Here is a 13,728-nt window from a genome sequence, read left to right as displayed (position 1 = left end):
AGCGGATCAGTTATCCCAGCACGTCCATCTTCTTCTTCTTCTTCTTGTTCTTTTGAAAACTGCGCCAGCCTTCCACACGGTGGTCGCGGGTATCTTCCCAAACGCTTTCAACTTCCGCTTTGCGCTTGAGCTCCTGCTCGGCGGCCTCGCGCATCTTGCGCGCCTCGGCCTCGGCTTCCTGCTTCAGCCGCATGGCATTCATGCGATTCAGCTCGTCCTCGCGCATCAGGTGGTTGGTGCACCGCTTGATGCGCTCTTGGAAGCTGGGGGTCAGGTTGTGCAGCTTTCCGCCGGGCTGCTGCTCCTTCTCGAGCTCCTCTTCGCTCATCGTAAAGGGCAAACGAAGCTCCTGCAGCGCAAGGGACCGGCCGGACCGCGTGACTTCGTTCAGGCGCTGGCGGCGCTCCTCGTCCAAGAGCTGGTCGAGGGCTTTCTTGAGCAAGTCAAAGGCCTCCATTGCGCGTTCTTGGTAGTCTTCCGACACTTTGTCGGGGTGGATCAGCAGACTTTTGCGACGAAAGACTTTTGTGATTGCCTTGTCGTCCATGTCTGGCGTAACGTCCAGCATATCATACGCATTCAGACGAAACGCGCCACGCACCACACGGTCGATCTCTTTTTGCTGCGGCGTCCGGTCGCGCTCTTTCGCCTCCTCTTCATCGATGTTCGACCAGCCAGGCGGTGGCACAAATATGGGGCCTTCAGGAAGAGGAGGAGGTGCACTTGTATCTACAGGTCGCTTGGGAGGGGGGCCGGGGGGTGGGCCCGGCGGCGGTCCTGGCGCCGCACGTTGTGACATATCCCAAGGAATGTTGCGCCAATCGCCGATTTCCTCTCGGCACGCCAAGCCCCCCGAATTTCAGCCGGCGCGGAATTAACGCATACCCCGACACGGCTGCTTGTTTTCTCACGATGGTTACTGCAATGGCAGCTCCCGCGACAAGCCGCAGGGAGACCACCTTCCTGAACGACATGCTAACGGGAAGGTGGCTGGTTTCTCCTAAGTCAGCTCTCAAGATCGCGCTGCTCTTTTTGGTCGCTTACTTCGCTTGGGAGTACCTTGTGCCGGTGGATGTCAACCCTTTCCGGCCGTTCCTGCTCCTCTCGTACCGCCTTCCTGAGTCAGAGGTCGTCCTGAAGGAGGCTTCGTACCGCCTCTACGGCCCCGCGCCGACCTACTCGGCGGACAATGTGGTGCTCAACAACCTGCGCCTGTTCTGCCAGTCCTTGCACAAGACCCTGTTCCCTAACGAGCCGCGTTTCCTGCGCTACGGAAAGGGCTGGCTGGACCTCTGCTTTATTGCCTACTTTGTGGTCGTCTTCAGTTTCCTGCGCCAGGTCCTCACGATGCACGTCTTCAAGCCCCTTGCCAAGCGCTGGGGAATTCGTTCGGACCAGAAGCAGACGCGCTTTGCCGAGCAGGGCTACGGTCTCTTCTATTGGGGCATTGCCGGCATGCTCGGTGTCTACGTCATGTCTTTCCAGGACAGCTGGTGGTACAGTACGTATTTGCACAAGAATAACTGACGCCAGACTTTGAGCACCTTTGGTACCGTGCGTATGATCGTCGTGCAACTTACCCCAGAGTACCCGCACTGGGTGATGCGCCCTGAGCTCAAGGTGTACTACCTGCTCCAGGCGAGCTTCTGGATGCAGCAGGCCTTTGTGATGCTCTTCGGCCTCGAGCGGCCCCGCAAGGACTACTACGAGCTCATTGCCCACGTACGTCTTACTATCTGATATTAGCATCTCGTTACGCTCTGGCTCATCGGCTGGTCCTACTTTATCAACCTGACCATGATCGGCACCACGGTATTTGTGTGCATGGACATTCCTGACACTTGGCTTGCTGTAGGTGAATGCGCGAGGCTTGGCTAACCTTTAAGCTGTCCAAGATGCTCAACTACCTGAAAATGAACACGCTGGCGGCTGCTGTCTACTCGTTCTTCATGGTGGTCTGGTCTTACTTCCGTATCTACTTGAGTGCACTCACGCTCCGCTCGGTCTACGTGCACTACCACCTTATTCCGGCCTACGCACGAACCTTCTTCCCGTCGCGTGGTCACTGGCTTGTGTGGTGGATGCAATGCCACGTACGTTGATCGCGCTGTACTAATACCAGGTGTTTGCACCGCTCCTCCTCCTGCTGCTCCTTAACATCTTCTGGTATGTCCTCATGTGGCGTATTTTCTACCGGTATGTATACCAGGTTTGGGGACAGGTGAACTAACGCATTAGTGCTATTCGTGGCGTCTATGGTGACACGCGCGAAGAAGATGAGGACGAAGAGGTCGCAGAGGTTGAAGAAAAGAAAGAGCAGTAAGATGTATAGCATTGGCGCTCCATATCGCCTCATTCTAGTACATGCATTCCTCCCATTTGAACACACACCCAACTGTATTTCCACAAAGAAATAGGCTCAATGCCTTCCAGGGAAGCGGCGGTCGCAACCAAAAAAAATTTCGAGGGGGCGCACTGGGAATCGAACCCAGGACCTCTTCTATGAATCTTTGCCGAAGCGAAGCCCTAAAGAAGAATCATACCTCTAGACCATGCGCCCAAGGTTTCTCGAAAAGAGGGGGCGCACTGGGAATCGAACCCAGGACCTCTTCTATGCTCTTTGCCGAAGCTAAGCCCTAAAGAAGAATCATACCTCTAGACCATGCGCCCAATTTGTTGTTAGTCCCTACAAAGGGTAGCTACTTGGACGTTGAATAAAGTTTACGCCGACCTCTCCTTATTTCGCCGCGCTTGGTCGTGCATATACAGATTGGTATCTAAAAAATCTAGCAGTCGTAGCGAACGCGGTAAGCAGCAACATAGCAATGCGTATCCGAATATCCCTTGCGCGCCTGGTGCTCGACATTAGAGTCCGAGGGAAGGATCATGAAGCCAAGAGGACCACAGCCGCAGTCGGGGCACAGCACGTACTTCACCACGCGCTCTTCGCCGGGCGTGAGGCCGAGCGACACGGGAGATTCAGTGTTGTTAGTAGAAGGAGGTGTCTGCGACTGCTCGACTTGCGCAAGCGGCTGAATGGCGCCACGAAGGCTGCCAAAACTGCCACGGGGACTCTTGTCCGAGCGCTTCGATCCATGCGAGCTGCTCAGATCAATCGATCCTGGGGAGGAGCGCGACGGAGAACGCAAGTGCACAGTCGCTTCCGGCACCTTCCAAGCAGTGTTCTTGGAGAAGGAAACGTTGTCAAATTGCATGGGCCCATCAAGTTGCCAGAAACCGCGCACTGCACCGATGGTGTTGCCCACAGTTCCGATGCGACGCTGCAAGATATGGTCCCACGGAGCACCCGACAAGGGGTCGGTTCCGAGTCCCTCTTGCGCATTGGTCAGGTCCAGGAGGATCGGAGGGGAGGCTTCGTCGAGACGAACAGCGTCCTTGTCCGAGAGTGGTCCCATTTCTTTCACGGCCCATTTCGCACTTTGGCGCCCGACCAAACCACAGCCGCAGTTCTCGTTCGGGCACAAGAGCTTATGGATGTTGCTCGAGTGGGTGCGATCCACAATGCGGGCCTCGAGGGCCGTGAGGGAGTCTTCCGAAGCCGTCTTGGCAGCCACCGCCTGGCCCCAGATTGTCGAGAGTGCCTTGCCCGTATCCTTCGAATGCGTGGGGGCATTCTGTTGTCCTTCTTTCGCAACAGGCAGGCCGAGATCGCGGGCGGCGCCCTCGGATAGCGAGTTGTTGGCAATCAGCGCGGCGAGAACCTGGTCGTTGGTCATCCCCGGCGACGACTCCGTGGGCGACAGGGAAAAGTTGCCCATGCCCCACGGGGCCGTGGGCGACATTTCCGAGCTGTTCTGCGAGTAGGATAGCGAGCCAGCGGCGGACCGTTGTGCTTGCTGTTCCGTAGCAAACAGAGCATGCTCATGCCCTTCGGAAGGAGGCGCCGAGTAGTCATGCTCACCTGCAAGCAAGTCCGACGTGGAGAACGACGTGTCCGCGCGACGGACCTCGTGGTGTGCATCGAAAAAGTAGCGCATCTCGACCCAAGGCTCGACGCTCTTTGGGATATAGCTCGGCCCGTGAATCTTGAACCCGCAGCTGAGGAAGAATGACATGCGCTTCGGTGGGCTGATGATCGACACCAACTCCATCTGCGTTCCGCGAGAAGCCTCGCCGTGGGCGCCGTTTTGGGCGCGGCGCAAAAACCGGGCCATCAACCGGCGGCCAATTCCCTGGTGGCGGCTTCCGCGCTCTACACAAAAGTCGTGCAGGCAAACAACGTGGGCCTGGTCCGAATGCGTAGATCCGTACATGCTTTGCGTGACATGTGCCGGCGCAACGGTCGCAGAACAGAAGCCGACGAGTCGCCGGCGCCCCTCGCTGGAGACTGAGAGCGGCCCTGCCACCATGGGCGGAGGCAGGTTCACAAATGCACCGATGAAAAGCTGTGGTGCCAGTTCCTGGCGTTTACTGTGTGAGCAAGATCTGACGTACACCAACTGCGCAATGGTTGACGCCTCCTCTCGGGGCAAGCTTGCGGCCTCGATCGAGTGCGCCGAGCGGAGCTCGTCTGGGCGGACAAGGTCGAGGATCACTGCCTGCTTGTGCTTGTTTTGCACTCGTCCCTGCCCATTTCCCCCGCCTCCCGAGCTCTCCTTAGCATGGCCCTTGGCCGAGGAAGAGGAGTCCGAGCGTTCTTGGCGCCCACCCGAGTGCGGCGGGCGTCCAAAGCCTAGGTTGAATGTCGAGCGCCCTTCAGTATGCGACGACTCGGATCCTGGCTCGGCACCATGTCTGTCGACATGGCCCGACTTGCTCGAGCGTCCGAGCGGCATTGTCGCGCCAGTGTGGAGTCGGCGGCGCCCCCGCGCCCCCGGGCGTAGTGCCACGTGCGATCATCACGTGTCCGCCACTCGTTGATCACCGAAGCCCGTAGAAAGTCCCGGGAAATTAGCCAACAACGTGGGGGCCAGGCAACCGTGCACGGACAAGGTGCGCTGGCACATATAAAAGGCAAAAAGTGGCCGCGCTACTCACCTCAACGAACTATCGTGTAAGTGTTGGTGTCCAATAAGGGCACCCTTATGAGCTGACGCCTAATCAGACAAATGGCCTTCGCGCCCTCTGTTGCCCGTCGCTTCGCAGCCACTTCGCTCAACATGTCCAACGTTTTCTTCGACATTACCAAGAACGGCGCCCCCTTTGGCACCATCAAGTTCAAGCTCTTTGACGAGTAAGTATTTCTTTTTCCCTTGGTATCTAACGCCAGCGTTGTCCCCAAGACCGCCGCCAACTTCCGTGCTCTCGCCACGGGTGAGAAGGGCTTTGGTTACGAGGGCTCCTCGTTCCACCGTGTCATCCCCGACTTTATGCTCCAGGGTGGTGACTTCACTGCCGGCAACGGTACCGGTGGCAAGTCCATCTACGGTGCCAAGTTCGCCGACGAGAACTTCAACCTGAAGCACAACAAGCCTGGTCTGCTCTCCATGGCCAACGCCGGCCCCAACACCAACGGCTCGCAGTTCGTACGTATCTCGTTTGTGGCACCGTGCTAACACCTTTGCAGTTCATCACCACTGTGGTCACCAACTGGGTATGTTGATCCTCTATGAAAGTATGCTAACCACAGCTCGACGGCAAGCACGTCGTCTTTGGCGAGGTCGTTGACGGTATGGACATCGTCAAGGCCATCGAGGCCGAGGGCACTGGCAGCGGCAAGCCCCGCAGCCAGATCACCATCGCCAAGTCGGGTGTCTACTAAATTTGATTCCAATTTGTAGGGAGATGGCCATAGTGGGGTGATCTTAGCCCACCCCGGGAACCCATTTTCCCGATCTATTATCGATGGCCCGAGCGAGCGGCGTGGCAGTGCCTATGGCGCGGCGGGCGCCGCGTTCCAGTCGCCAAAACGGGCATCGCCGACAACTGTGCCGCCCCGTTCGCCCGCGCCGACAGCACTGCCGCCATGCTTGAGCCATGCGTCGCGCGTAACAAGGTGCGAAGCGAGGAACTGGCCCGGGCCCGATTGCGGCGGCGCCTGAAGCAGCGCCAAGGCGCCGAGCGTTGGGGCAATTACGGGGTCATCGGCGAGGCGCACGTCCACCGGCACATCGGTCGGTGCGAGTGTACGGAGTTCATAGGCACTGTGTTAGCATAGATACGTACAGTCGTCGCCGCAGGCCCTTGGCGCCGGCCGTGCCGCCAACGAGCACGACGTTGCCCCAGAGCAGATCCTGGAACTCGTCCTGGACACCGTGGATCGCCGCTGCGACCAGCTCTGCAAGCGAGCCTTGCTCGAGCCCGATGCGCTGGGGCGCGAACAGGTTCTCCATGAGCTGGTAGCGTTCCTGGGCGAGGCGCAGCACCTGGTGCTCGGTGTTCTTGGGCGGCACCGCGTTCTCGGCGGTGCCAACGATAAATTGGTCGATCGCCTCGTCTTCCGGGAGGTGCACAGCTGGCGCATGCTTGCTTCCCGGCCCTGCGATGATGTACCCAAACTTGGTCGCGGGATCCGCTACGTCTTCTGGGCGCGCATAGTCAGGGAGGACATAGTGCTGTACCATGTCGTTTTCGTCGTCGTCGTGAAAGTGCTCGACGAAGCGCGCAAAGCTCCAGTCGTGCGGCGCGTCTGACGCAGCGCTGTCCTCGCGGTCGTTGGCGCACGCAGCGACAAAGCACGACGTCGCCTTCATCTTGTCGGTGAGGTAGGTCTCCTCCATCATATTCCACTGCTTGTACGAAAACGCAATCTTGAGCAGGCTGGTAAGCACCTTGCCTCCGATATCGAGGCGCTTCACCGCGCGCCACTGCACCTCGTCGCGCACGAGCGGCACTGCGTGCGTATAGCTCTGGCCGCAGTCGACGACCAGGACGCACTCCGCCCGGCGTGGGTCGGCAAACGGCACGAGCTGCGCGGCTGGGTCAGTAGTGCGACGTACGTATTGTGCGCCAGATGGCAGCAGCCTGGTACCACTCAAACATGAGCATGTCAAACGCGCGCTGCTGCTCGGGAAGCGCAAAATAGGGCTCGGTCACGACGACCGTCCGCCCCTCCAAGGCGCCAAACGAGTCGTAGGGTTTGCCTTGCTCGCCGAACCGCTGCGCCAGCGCGCGGTCCCACACCGCTTTCTGCGCAGCCCAGTCGACGACCATACCCCGGTCGATCGGCAGACGGAGCTGCAGCCCGCCATAATCCATACAGTCGTGCTCGATTTCGTCGCCGACCAGCACCTGGCGCCGGACGCCCGCGCGGGTGCGCGCGATCGCATTGGGGTGCCGTGCCAGCACGGGAACTGCCTCGGTGTGCATCTCTGTCGTGCCGAGGCGCACATGCGACGCTCCTGTCTCGAGCACGACGCCGTCGCGCGGCGCGCGCGCGCCGCTTTGGCTCCGCATGGTCGAAAAGGCACCTCCACTTGTCGAAGACCATGTCGTTTGGACGCCCCCCGACCTTTTCTTCGTTTCAGGTGCTGCCGCCGGAGCGCGGCTCGTTTCCGCTCGACCACTATGGTAGGTAGATGTGCTGATGCAGGCGATTGCACGGCGCCGATGCGCGAGTACATGCAGTGCCTTAAGGCTAACAAGAACAACAACGGCGCCTGCCGGCACCTGAGCAAGGCGTACCTGCAGTGCCGAATGGACAAGTGCGTGGCGTAGCTGACGCAGCGAGCTGATGGACCGCGACGACATGGAAAACCTCGGATTCGCCGACGTGCGCGACGGCGCAGCGTCGGGCACAGCGCCGGCACAGGGCGCGCCACCGGAGCCGAAAGGACGCATGCTGTAACTACATACTACGAAGCACCGCTTGCTCTTGCTCGAGTGCCGTGAGCGAGTCGCGTACGTCTGCAGCGACGTCGCCGCCGTCGACGCTACGCCCAAAGCCGCACCGCGCCTCGTCGAGCGCTTGGACCAGCGCCTGCCGCGCTAGGGCCAGCTGGACCGCACGGTCCGCCGGCACGGCGGGCATGCGTGCAAGCAACGGGGGGCACGGCGGCGTCTCGTGCAGCAGGAGCTTGCCGAGCGTCGCGAACATCACCGCACGCAGGGGGTGGCCGGGGGGGTACAGCGCGCTGTCGGCCTCCCGCCCGCCGCACGCTTGCATCCCTGCACAGAGGACAAAGGCAAGGTGCGTCGCCTCGGCAAACGCCCCTGTTTCGATCGCGAGCACATGCGCGGCATGCATCAGCGTCCATAGCAGGGTATTCGATGGGGGTGCGAGCGTGCTCAGCCACCGCACGGTGCTGAGCACGTCGCCCAGCGAGTCGTGCGATGCCTCGCCTTGCATCGCTTTTTGGACGCGCTCCATCAGCGCCTCGGTGGCCGTCCAGCGCGCGTGGATTTCGCGGGGGGCGTGCAGCATGCTGGTCTTGCCGCAGCGGTTGCACGCGCCGCTCGCGAGACTGGTATCGTCCACAGGCAGCTGGCGCCAGTTCGGCAAGGCGGCCCATCCAGAGCAATTGTGCTCGCACCAGATCGCCGTGCGGGGATCGGTCCAGTGCTTGGGGGGGTGCGCGCTGGTCGTGCACAGGCGGCAGGTGCACGTAAAGAGGTAGCGCGAAGAGAGCGTCGCCTGCCGCTGCGCAAGCGGCTCAGCGAGGTCGACGTACGACGTAAGCACCTCGGCGCCGGGCGCAATCGGTTTGATGGCGACGACGCGCATCGTACGGTCGCCCGCCCGCGGAAAGACGACGACCGCATTGGGGTCGCACGCATGGTTAAAGAGCGCGATTGGCACGCTCACACTCACGCCGATCGGATCGAGCTGTGCGTCGGCGAGCGTAAAGGCATTGGTGCGGTACGCACAGACCATGTCGAGTAGGCCCGACGCGCCGTCAAAACCGTACGACGGCAGCGCATCCAGCGTCAGAAAGTGCGCGACGCGGAACGCAAGCTCGGCGCACTCTGCCTGTTGTGCCTCGCTCATCGTTGCGCGATGCGACTGCATGGATGCGACGCCTTTCCACCACGCGCTCTGCACGCCGTGCTTCCGGCGGTGCCACACGAGCTGCGCGAGGACGCGGACCGCGGCGCCGGGGTCCGCGGGCGCGTGCCCGGCCTCCTTGGCCGCGGCAAACCAGCGCTGCAGCGCTGGGCACTCGTCGCGGTGCCGCGCTTTGGTCCACGCGCTGCGCTGGCACGCTGCGCTGCAGTACCGCGCAAACTTGCATCCAGAGCACCGCTGGAGGGCGGCGCGCTTCACAAAGCAGTAGTGGCAGCGCATGTCGGCCTGCGCCGTGCTCAGCACCGAGGCATGCGGCTCGACCGCCAGGAGCTCGTCGCCGGCCTGCGCGCCGGGTGCGTCGCGCGCGCGCTGCAGGCCGCGGCCGTGGCCCGCTGTGGTGAAGAGGGTCAGCTGCGACCCACGCAGCTCGGGCGGTGGATCGTCAGCGGGCGTGCCGGCCAGGTGAGGTTCGTGCTGCTCTTCCTCGACGATGCCAGTGCCCTGCTCCTCGTCCTCCTGCACGCCGGTCCCTGCTTCCCCTGTGTCGTCTTCGCCGCGGCCTTTGCCTCCGTCTCTCCCACGTGCGCGCCAGCGCCCATCGCGCGCTGCACGGCGTGCCTTGAGATGGGCAAAGGACATTGTGGAGTAGCAAATTTTGGCAATCGGACCATTTATCGGCGCACGCGCCCTATTCTACACATTATACAGCTAGTCATCATGGGAGTCTTCTCCGTCTGAGCTCCAGTTGACGTGCTCGAGCTTGGCAAGGAGGTTCAGGTTGTGCTGCGAGACAGGTTGTGCTGGCGCTTCCTTGGCCGGCGCCATCGTCGCGAGCCACAGCGCATCCGGGTCGGCGGTCTGCACCGGTGCCTCGTCCTTCTCGGTCTTGCGTGCGCGTGCCTCGAGTTCGCTGGCAAAGAGGCCGCGCGCGGGAGGGGTCTGGGGATAGTGCATGGGCATCTCATCGTCCGACACCGCATTCCGTGGCGGCACGTCGCAGGTGGCGCGCGCCGAGCGCGGCCGGAAAAGAAGGCGGGGTTTGATGGGTGAGTGCAAGAGGCCGGCCTCGGACGACCAGGCTGTGTCGGTGTCGGCGCGTACGACGCGCTGTCCGCGGCTGGGTCAGTAAAGTCAACGTACAAGACATAGAGTGTTTTCCCCTGCGGCCGGGGCGGCATCGCAGCAGCACGCATACGTGCGTGGTAGGCGTACGGCCCGGTGAAGCCGACGTCTGCCGGTCCGCCTTCCAAGAATGGGTTGTGTGCGGTGTCGCGCACGGGGTATGTCTCGGTGGTCGGCGCACGAAGCAGGCGGCGCTGCTTCTGTGCGGACGGTGTGTCGAGCTGCGACTCGTCCTCGAGCCAGGTGCCAAAGAGTGAGTCGCTGCCGCATCGGGTGTGCCGTGATGTGCTGGGCCATGCCTGGCCGAGGCGGTCGCCCATGCGGCGGCCGCGCGTGCTGGGCGGCGTCATGAGCGCAGCGCGCGTCGCCGAGCGCGGGCGCTTGACGAGGTGTTCCTCCTCGTCCTGCTCCTTGTTCTCGGCCGTATAGTGCGTCAGCGATCGCTTGTCGCCCGACGCCATCGTCACGCCTCCGCGCCCTGATGACGGGGGCGATGGGTAGGAGCGCCAGCCCGCCTGCCTAGGCGCGCTCGCACCGTCGTTCGCGAGCGTGTCCGACATGCGCAAACGAAAGAGGCGCGGGGGCCGTCCAAGTCCTTTTGTCTCGGTCGGTTCACCCCTGCAGCTCTCTGCAGCCACCACGGGGCAAGCCGTAGCCAATCACGCACCGCGCGATGTGCTCGCCGGAGGCGCGTAAAGCACCGCGTCTCGGCCGAGGACAGGGGCCCCACTCGAAACCTCCACCGCTATGCGCGCTACGAACGGTCCTGGTACCGCTTGATAAAATCGAGGTGGAACTTGCCGTAGCGGTCGATGAACTCGTCCGTCGCCTTGGCAAGCACCGTAGTGCGGAAATAGGAGAAACTTGTGCCGTCATCCTGCAGCTCCGGCTCGCGGCCAAAGCCCGAGCCGGGAACGACACAGATGCCGGTCGCATCGAGCAGCTCGCGGCAGTACAGCTCGTCGATCTTCTTGCCGAGCGACTTGGCGTGCTCCCATGCAGCCTTGGAGAGGTGCAGCTGGGGGAAGAGGTACATGGCGCCCATCGACGGCATGATCTCGACGCCGGGCAGCTTGCTGAACTTCTCCGCCATCTTCTCCGAGCGGCGCTGGAGCGTGTCGTGGATCGACGTGGTCTGCTCGTGCCACAGGTCGTAGCTCGGCTCGCCTTCCCGTGGGGGGTTCACGAGCATGTCCACACCGATCTGGCCCTGCGCAGGGGGGCACAGCGACACGCTCACGAGCTTGTTCACCTGCGCCTCGACATCGGGGTCGATGTTGGTGAGCTGGAAGTAGCCACCACGGCGGCCGCACTCGCCGCTCATGCCCTTGCTGATGCTGTGCAGCGAGATGAGCTCGACGGTCTCGCTGATCAGGCGGTCCTCCTCATTACTGCTCTTGCCCATGTCCAGCAGCGCCTTGCGGAAGGAGATAAAAGGGTACTCGGACTGATAAATATTCTTCTGGTACACCTCGTCGGCAAAGATGACGAGCTTCTCCCGGTAGGCCTCGCGGATTACCTCGTGGATTTGCTCCTTGGACATGCACGCACCAGTGGGGTTGCCGGGGTTGATGACGATGATGGCGCGCGGCTTGATGCCCTTCTCGCGCGCAGCAACCACCTGGGCGTGGACGTCTTTCATCGACGGCTCCCAGTGCTCGCTGGGGTTCAGCGTGTAGTGGATCGGCTCGAGATTGTACAAGGCGAGCGCAGCGGTGTACAGAGGGTATTGCGGGATGGGGATCAGCACACCGTCCTCGCCGGACCGGAAAAAGACCTGGAAGAGGGTCAGAATGCCCTGCGAAGCGCCCGCCGACAGGTAAATGTTCTCAATGTCCTCGGGGTATCCGTCGCGGCGCTCGAGGAACTCGGCAACGTGCTTGCGCACAAGCGCCACACCTTTCGACGTCGTGTATGCACCGACACTGCCGAACGCGCCAAGCAGCTCGCGCGCGCGCTCCTGCGCATCGGTCGGAAAGAGTGCGTCGCGCGTCTCTTTCGGAGCGTCGAGCAGCGCGGGGTACTCGGTCAGCGCAGCGACCTGGCGCCAAAAGGTCAGCGGAGGCTGCGCAAGGTTCGGGAGCTGCTGGGGGTTGCCGATATTCGCCCAGACGATCGAGTCGAACGGCAGCTTGCCCTTGCCCTCCTCGAGCTCCTGCTCGTACTTGGCAGCCTGGATCGGCATTTCGCCGCGCACGGCGTACTCGACGTTTACGGCATGCGGATTAATCGTGTCCAAGGTCAGGGTCTTGGCGCGCGAAGTCATCATCCGTTTCAAGATGCTCGGCTGCACGCGGATCGGGAAACCACGACGCATGTAGGGGACTCGAGTTGAGGAGAGGCCGCCCCAGCCTGAGTCACAGCCACGTGACAAAAAACGCCAGTGTGGGGCTGCGGGCGGACTGCGCAAGGCGCGCACGTCCTGCGGCACTGGGCGGCGTCGCTGGCGGCAGCGTCCCCGTGGAAGCGCGTCGCGGAGCACAAGGTCGCACAAGAGCTAGGGGAAATCGTCGTGGTATACCTCGTATCACGTCACCGTGGCTACAATCAAGTGGGAATATGGGTCTACTCCGGCAGATCCATGCCCAGCAGCAGCGACTTTTGCAGGTACATGACCTGCGCCACGAACGCCTCGAGATGGAAGATGGGCTTGTTGCCTGTCGCCGCGCGCAATTCCTGGGTCAGTAGAGCGACGTACGTAGAATGCAGCCTTTTCCACGATGCTCGCACGCAGCGTCTCGTCGACGCGCTTCACGAGGTAGTCGGTGAGCGTCGTAAAGATGAGCGACGCGGGGATCGCGTGCACGAGCAGCTCGTACAGGCGCCCACGCACCGCGAGCAGGCGCGCCGGTGTCTGCTCGCTGAGGATCAGGTCGGCGGTGCGCTCGCAGTACGTCTGCCAGTCCGGCTGCGCGATGGCGACCGGCCCGGCGAGGTCCGGCGACTGCACGCGTAGCGTCTCGAGCACGAGGATCGCCTTGCGCATATTCCCTTGCGCGTTCTGCACAATCTCCGCCGAGGTCTCGTCGGGGAGGTGGAACTTTTCGCGCTTGGCGACGTGGCGCAGGACGCGCGCCATGTCCCCGTCGGCCGGCGCACCGACGCGCATCAGCAGGCAACGCGAGCGGATCGGCGCAATGATGCGCGACGTGCTGTTGGCGCACAGAATCAGGCGCAGGTTGGTCATGTACTTCTCCATCGTGCGGCGCAGCGCCGCCTGCGCGTCGCGGGACAGCGAGTCGGCCTCGTTGATCACGATAATCTTGAACTTGTGCGCGGCGTTCTGGTCGACCTGCTGCGTTTGTGCGATCTCCTTCAGAATGTCCTGGATGATCAGGCGGTCGTACGAGCCCGCGTCGCTCGGCGTGATCTCAATATGGTAGTTGCTGCTAATCAGATTCACCTCAATCTTGCGCTTGCTGGGGTTCAAAAAGACGCGCTGGTCCACCTTGAGCTTTAGCGCGCCGGGGCCGTACAGGGCCTTTAGCAGGCAGGTGATGCGCGTCTTTTTACCCGCGCCGCTGGGGCCGTAAAAGAGCACATGGGGAAAGTCTTCACTCGCCGCCTGTATAAGTAGCCTCTACCTACCAGACTCTGGAGCTGCTCGGTGAGCTGAGGGTGATAGCTCAGCTCGTCGAGGTCCCGCGGCCGGTACTTGTCCACGTACAGCATCGCTACGCGTCAAGACGCGTCGCCACGTG

At 62.0% G+C, this 13,728-nt stretch overlaps 10 protein-coding genes and 2 non-coding genes across 12 annotated transcripts; 3 read left to right on the top strand and 9 right to left on the bottom strand.

Moving 5' to 3' along the window:
- Positions 1-10: 10 nt before the first annotated feature.
- On the bottom strand, positions 11-799 carry spf31 (DnaJ sub C member 8; the record flags this gene model as incomplete). The annotated part of the gene is made up of 1 exon (XM_060267489.1): positions 11-799. The coding sequence occupies one exon, from the start codon at positions 797-799 to the stop codon at positions 11-13; it is 789 nt and encodes a 262-aa protein (XP_060123472.1).
- Positions 800-912: 113 nt separating this feature from the next.
- On the top strand, positions 913-2,323 carry LAG1 (sphingosine N-acyltransferase; the record flags this gene model as incomplete). Its single annotated transcript, XM_060267488.1, has 6 exons — positions 913-1,501; positions 1,586-1,722; positions 1,747-1,851; positions 1,887-2,093; positions 2,123-2,166; positions 2,239-2,323. The coding sequence occupies 6 exons, from the start codon at positions 913-915 to the stop codon at positions 2,321-2,323; spliced, it is 1,167 nt and encodes a 388-aa protein (XP_060123471.1).
- Positions 2,324-2,467: 144 nt separating this feature from the next.
- MJAP1_003561 lies at positions 2,468-2,560 on the bottom strand. Its single transcript has one exon. It is a non-coding gene; the product is annotated as a tRNA-Pro (tRNA).
- An 18-nt stretch (positions 2,561-2,578) lies between these two features.
- MJAP1_003560 lies at positions 2,579-2,670 on the bottom strand. The gene has a single exon. It is a non-coding gene; the product is annotated as a tRNA-Pro (tRNA).
- A 116-nt stretch (positions 2,671-2,786) lies between these two features.
- MJAP1_003559 (uncharacterized protein) lies at positions 2,787-4,112 on the bottom strand (the record flags this gene model as incomplete). Its single annotated transcript, XM_060267487.1, has 1 exon — positions 2,787-4,112. One exon carries the CDS (start codon positions 4,110-4,112, stop codon positions 2,787-2,789), a length of 1,326 nt encoding a protein of 441 aa, XP_060123470.1.
- A 1,008-nt stretch (positions 4,113-5,120) lies between these two features.
- Positions 5,121-5,722, top strand: PPI1 (peptidylprolyl isomerase; the record flags this gene model as incomplete). The annotated part of the gene is made up of 4 exons (XM_060267486.1): positions 5,121-5,194; positions 5,231-5,486; positions 5,528-5,554; positions 5,591-5,722. 4 exons carry the CDS (start codon positions 5,121-5,123, stop codon positions 5,720-5,722), a joined length of 489 nt encoding a protein of 162 aa, XP_060123469.1.
- A 111-nt stretch (positions 5,723-5,833) lies between these two features.
- ARP6 (Actin- protein 6) lies at positions 5,834-7,356 on the bottom strand (the record flags this gene model as incomplete). The annotated part of the gene is made up of 3 exons (XM_060267485.1): positions 5,834-6,104; positions 6,127-6,877; positions 6,900-7,356. 3 exons carry the CDS (start codon positions 7,354-7,356, stop codon positions 5,834-5,836), a joined length of 1,479 nt encoding a protein of 492 aa, XP_060123468.1.
- Positions 7,357-7,388: 32 nt separating this feature from the next.
- On the top strand, positions 7,389-7,747 carry COX19 (Cytochrome c oxidase assembly protein cox19; the record flags this gene model as incomplete). Its single annotated transcript, XM_060267484.1, has 3 exons — positions 7,389-7,470; positions 7,493-7,604; positions 7,627-7,747. 3 exons carry the CDS (start codon positions 7,389-7,391, stop codon positions 7,745-7,747), a joined length of 315 nt encoding a protein of 104 aa, XP_060123467.1.
- MJAP1_003555 (uncharacterized protein) lies at positions 7,748-9,544 on the bottom strand (the record flags this gene model as incomplete). The annotated part of the gene is made up of 1 exon (XM_060267483.1): positions 7,748-9,544. The coding sequence occupies one exon, from the start codon at positions 9,542-9,544 to the stop codon at positions 7,748-7,750; it is 1,797 nt and encodes a 598-aa protein (XP_060123466.1).
- A 69-nt stretch (positions 9,545-9,613) lies between these two features.
- Positions 9,614-10,587, bottom strand: MJAP1_003554 (uncharacterized protein; the record flags this gene model as incomplete). The annotated part of the gene is made up of 2 exons (XM_060267482.1): positions 9,614-10,022; positions 10,046-10,587. 2 exons carry the CDS (start codon positions 10,585-10,587, stop codon positions 9,614-9,616), a joined length of 951 nt encoding a protein of 316 aa, XP_060123465.1.
- Positions 10,588-10,781: 194 nt separating this feature from the next.
- Positions 10,782-12,344, bottom strand: ALT1 (alanine transaminase; the record flags this gene model as incomplete). Its single annotated transcript, XM_060267481.1, has 1 exon — positions 10,782-12,344. One exon carries the CDS (start codon positions 12,342-12,344, stop codon positions 10,782-10,784), a length of 1,563 nt encoding a protein of 520 aa, XP_060123464.1.
- A 248-nt stretch (positions 12,345-12,592) lies between these two features.
- RFC5 (Replication factor C (RF-C) subunit) lies at positions 12,593-13,699 on the bottom strand (the record flags this gene model as incomplete). The annotated part of the gene is made up of 3 exons (XM_060267480.1): positions 12,593-12,703; positions 12,726-13,592; positions 13,616-13,699. 3 exons carry the CDS (start codon positions 13,697-13,699, stop codon positions 12,593-12,595), a joined length of 1,062 nt encoding a protein of 353 aa, XP_060123463.1.
- Between the last annotated feature and the right edge of the window lie 29 nt (positions 13,700-13,728).

The sequence above is a fragment of the Malassezia japonica genome, chromosome 7, assembly GCF_029542785.1.
Source record: "Malassezia japonica chromosome 7, complete sequence".
Taxonomy (NCBI): Eukaryota; Fungi; Basidiomycota; class Malasseziomycetes; order Malasseziales; family Malasseziaceae; genus Malassezia; species Malassezia japonica.
This window is presented reverse-complemented; position numbering and strand designations above follow the sequence as displayed.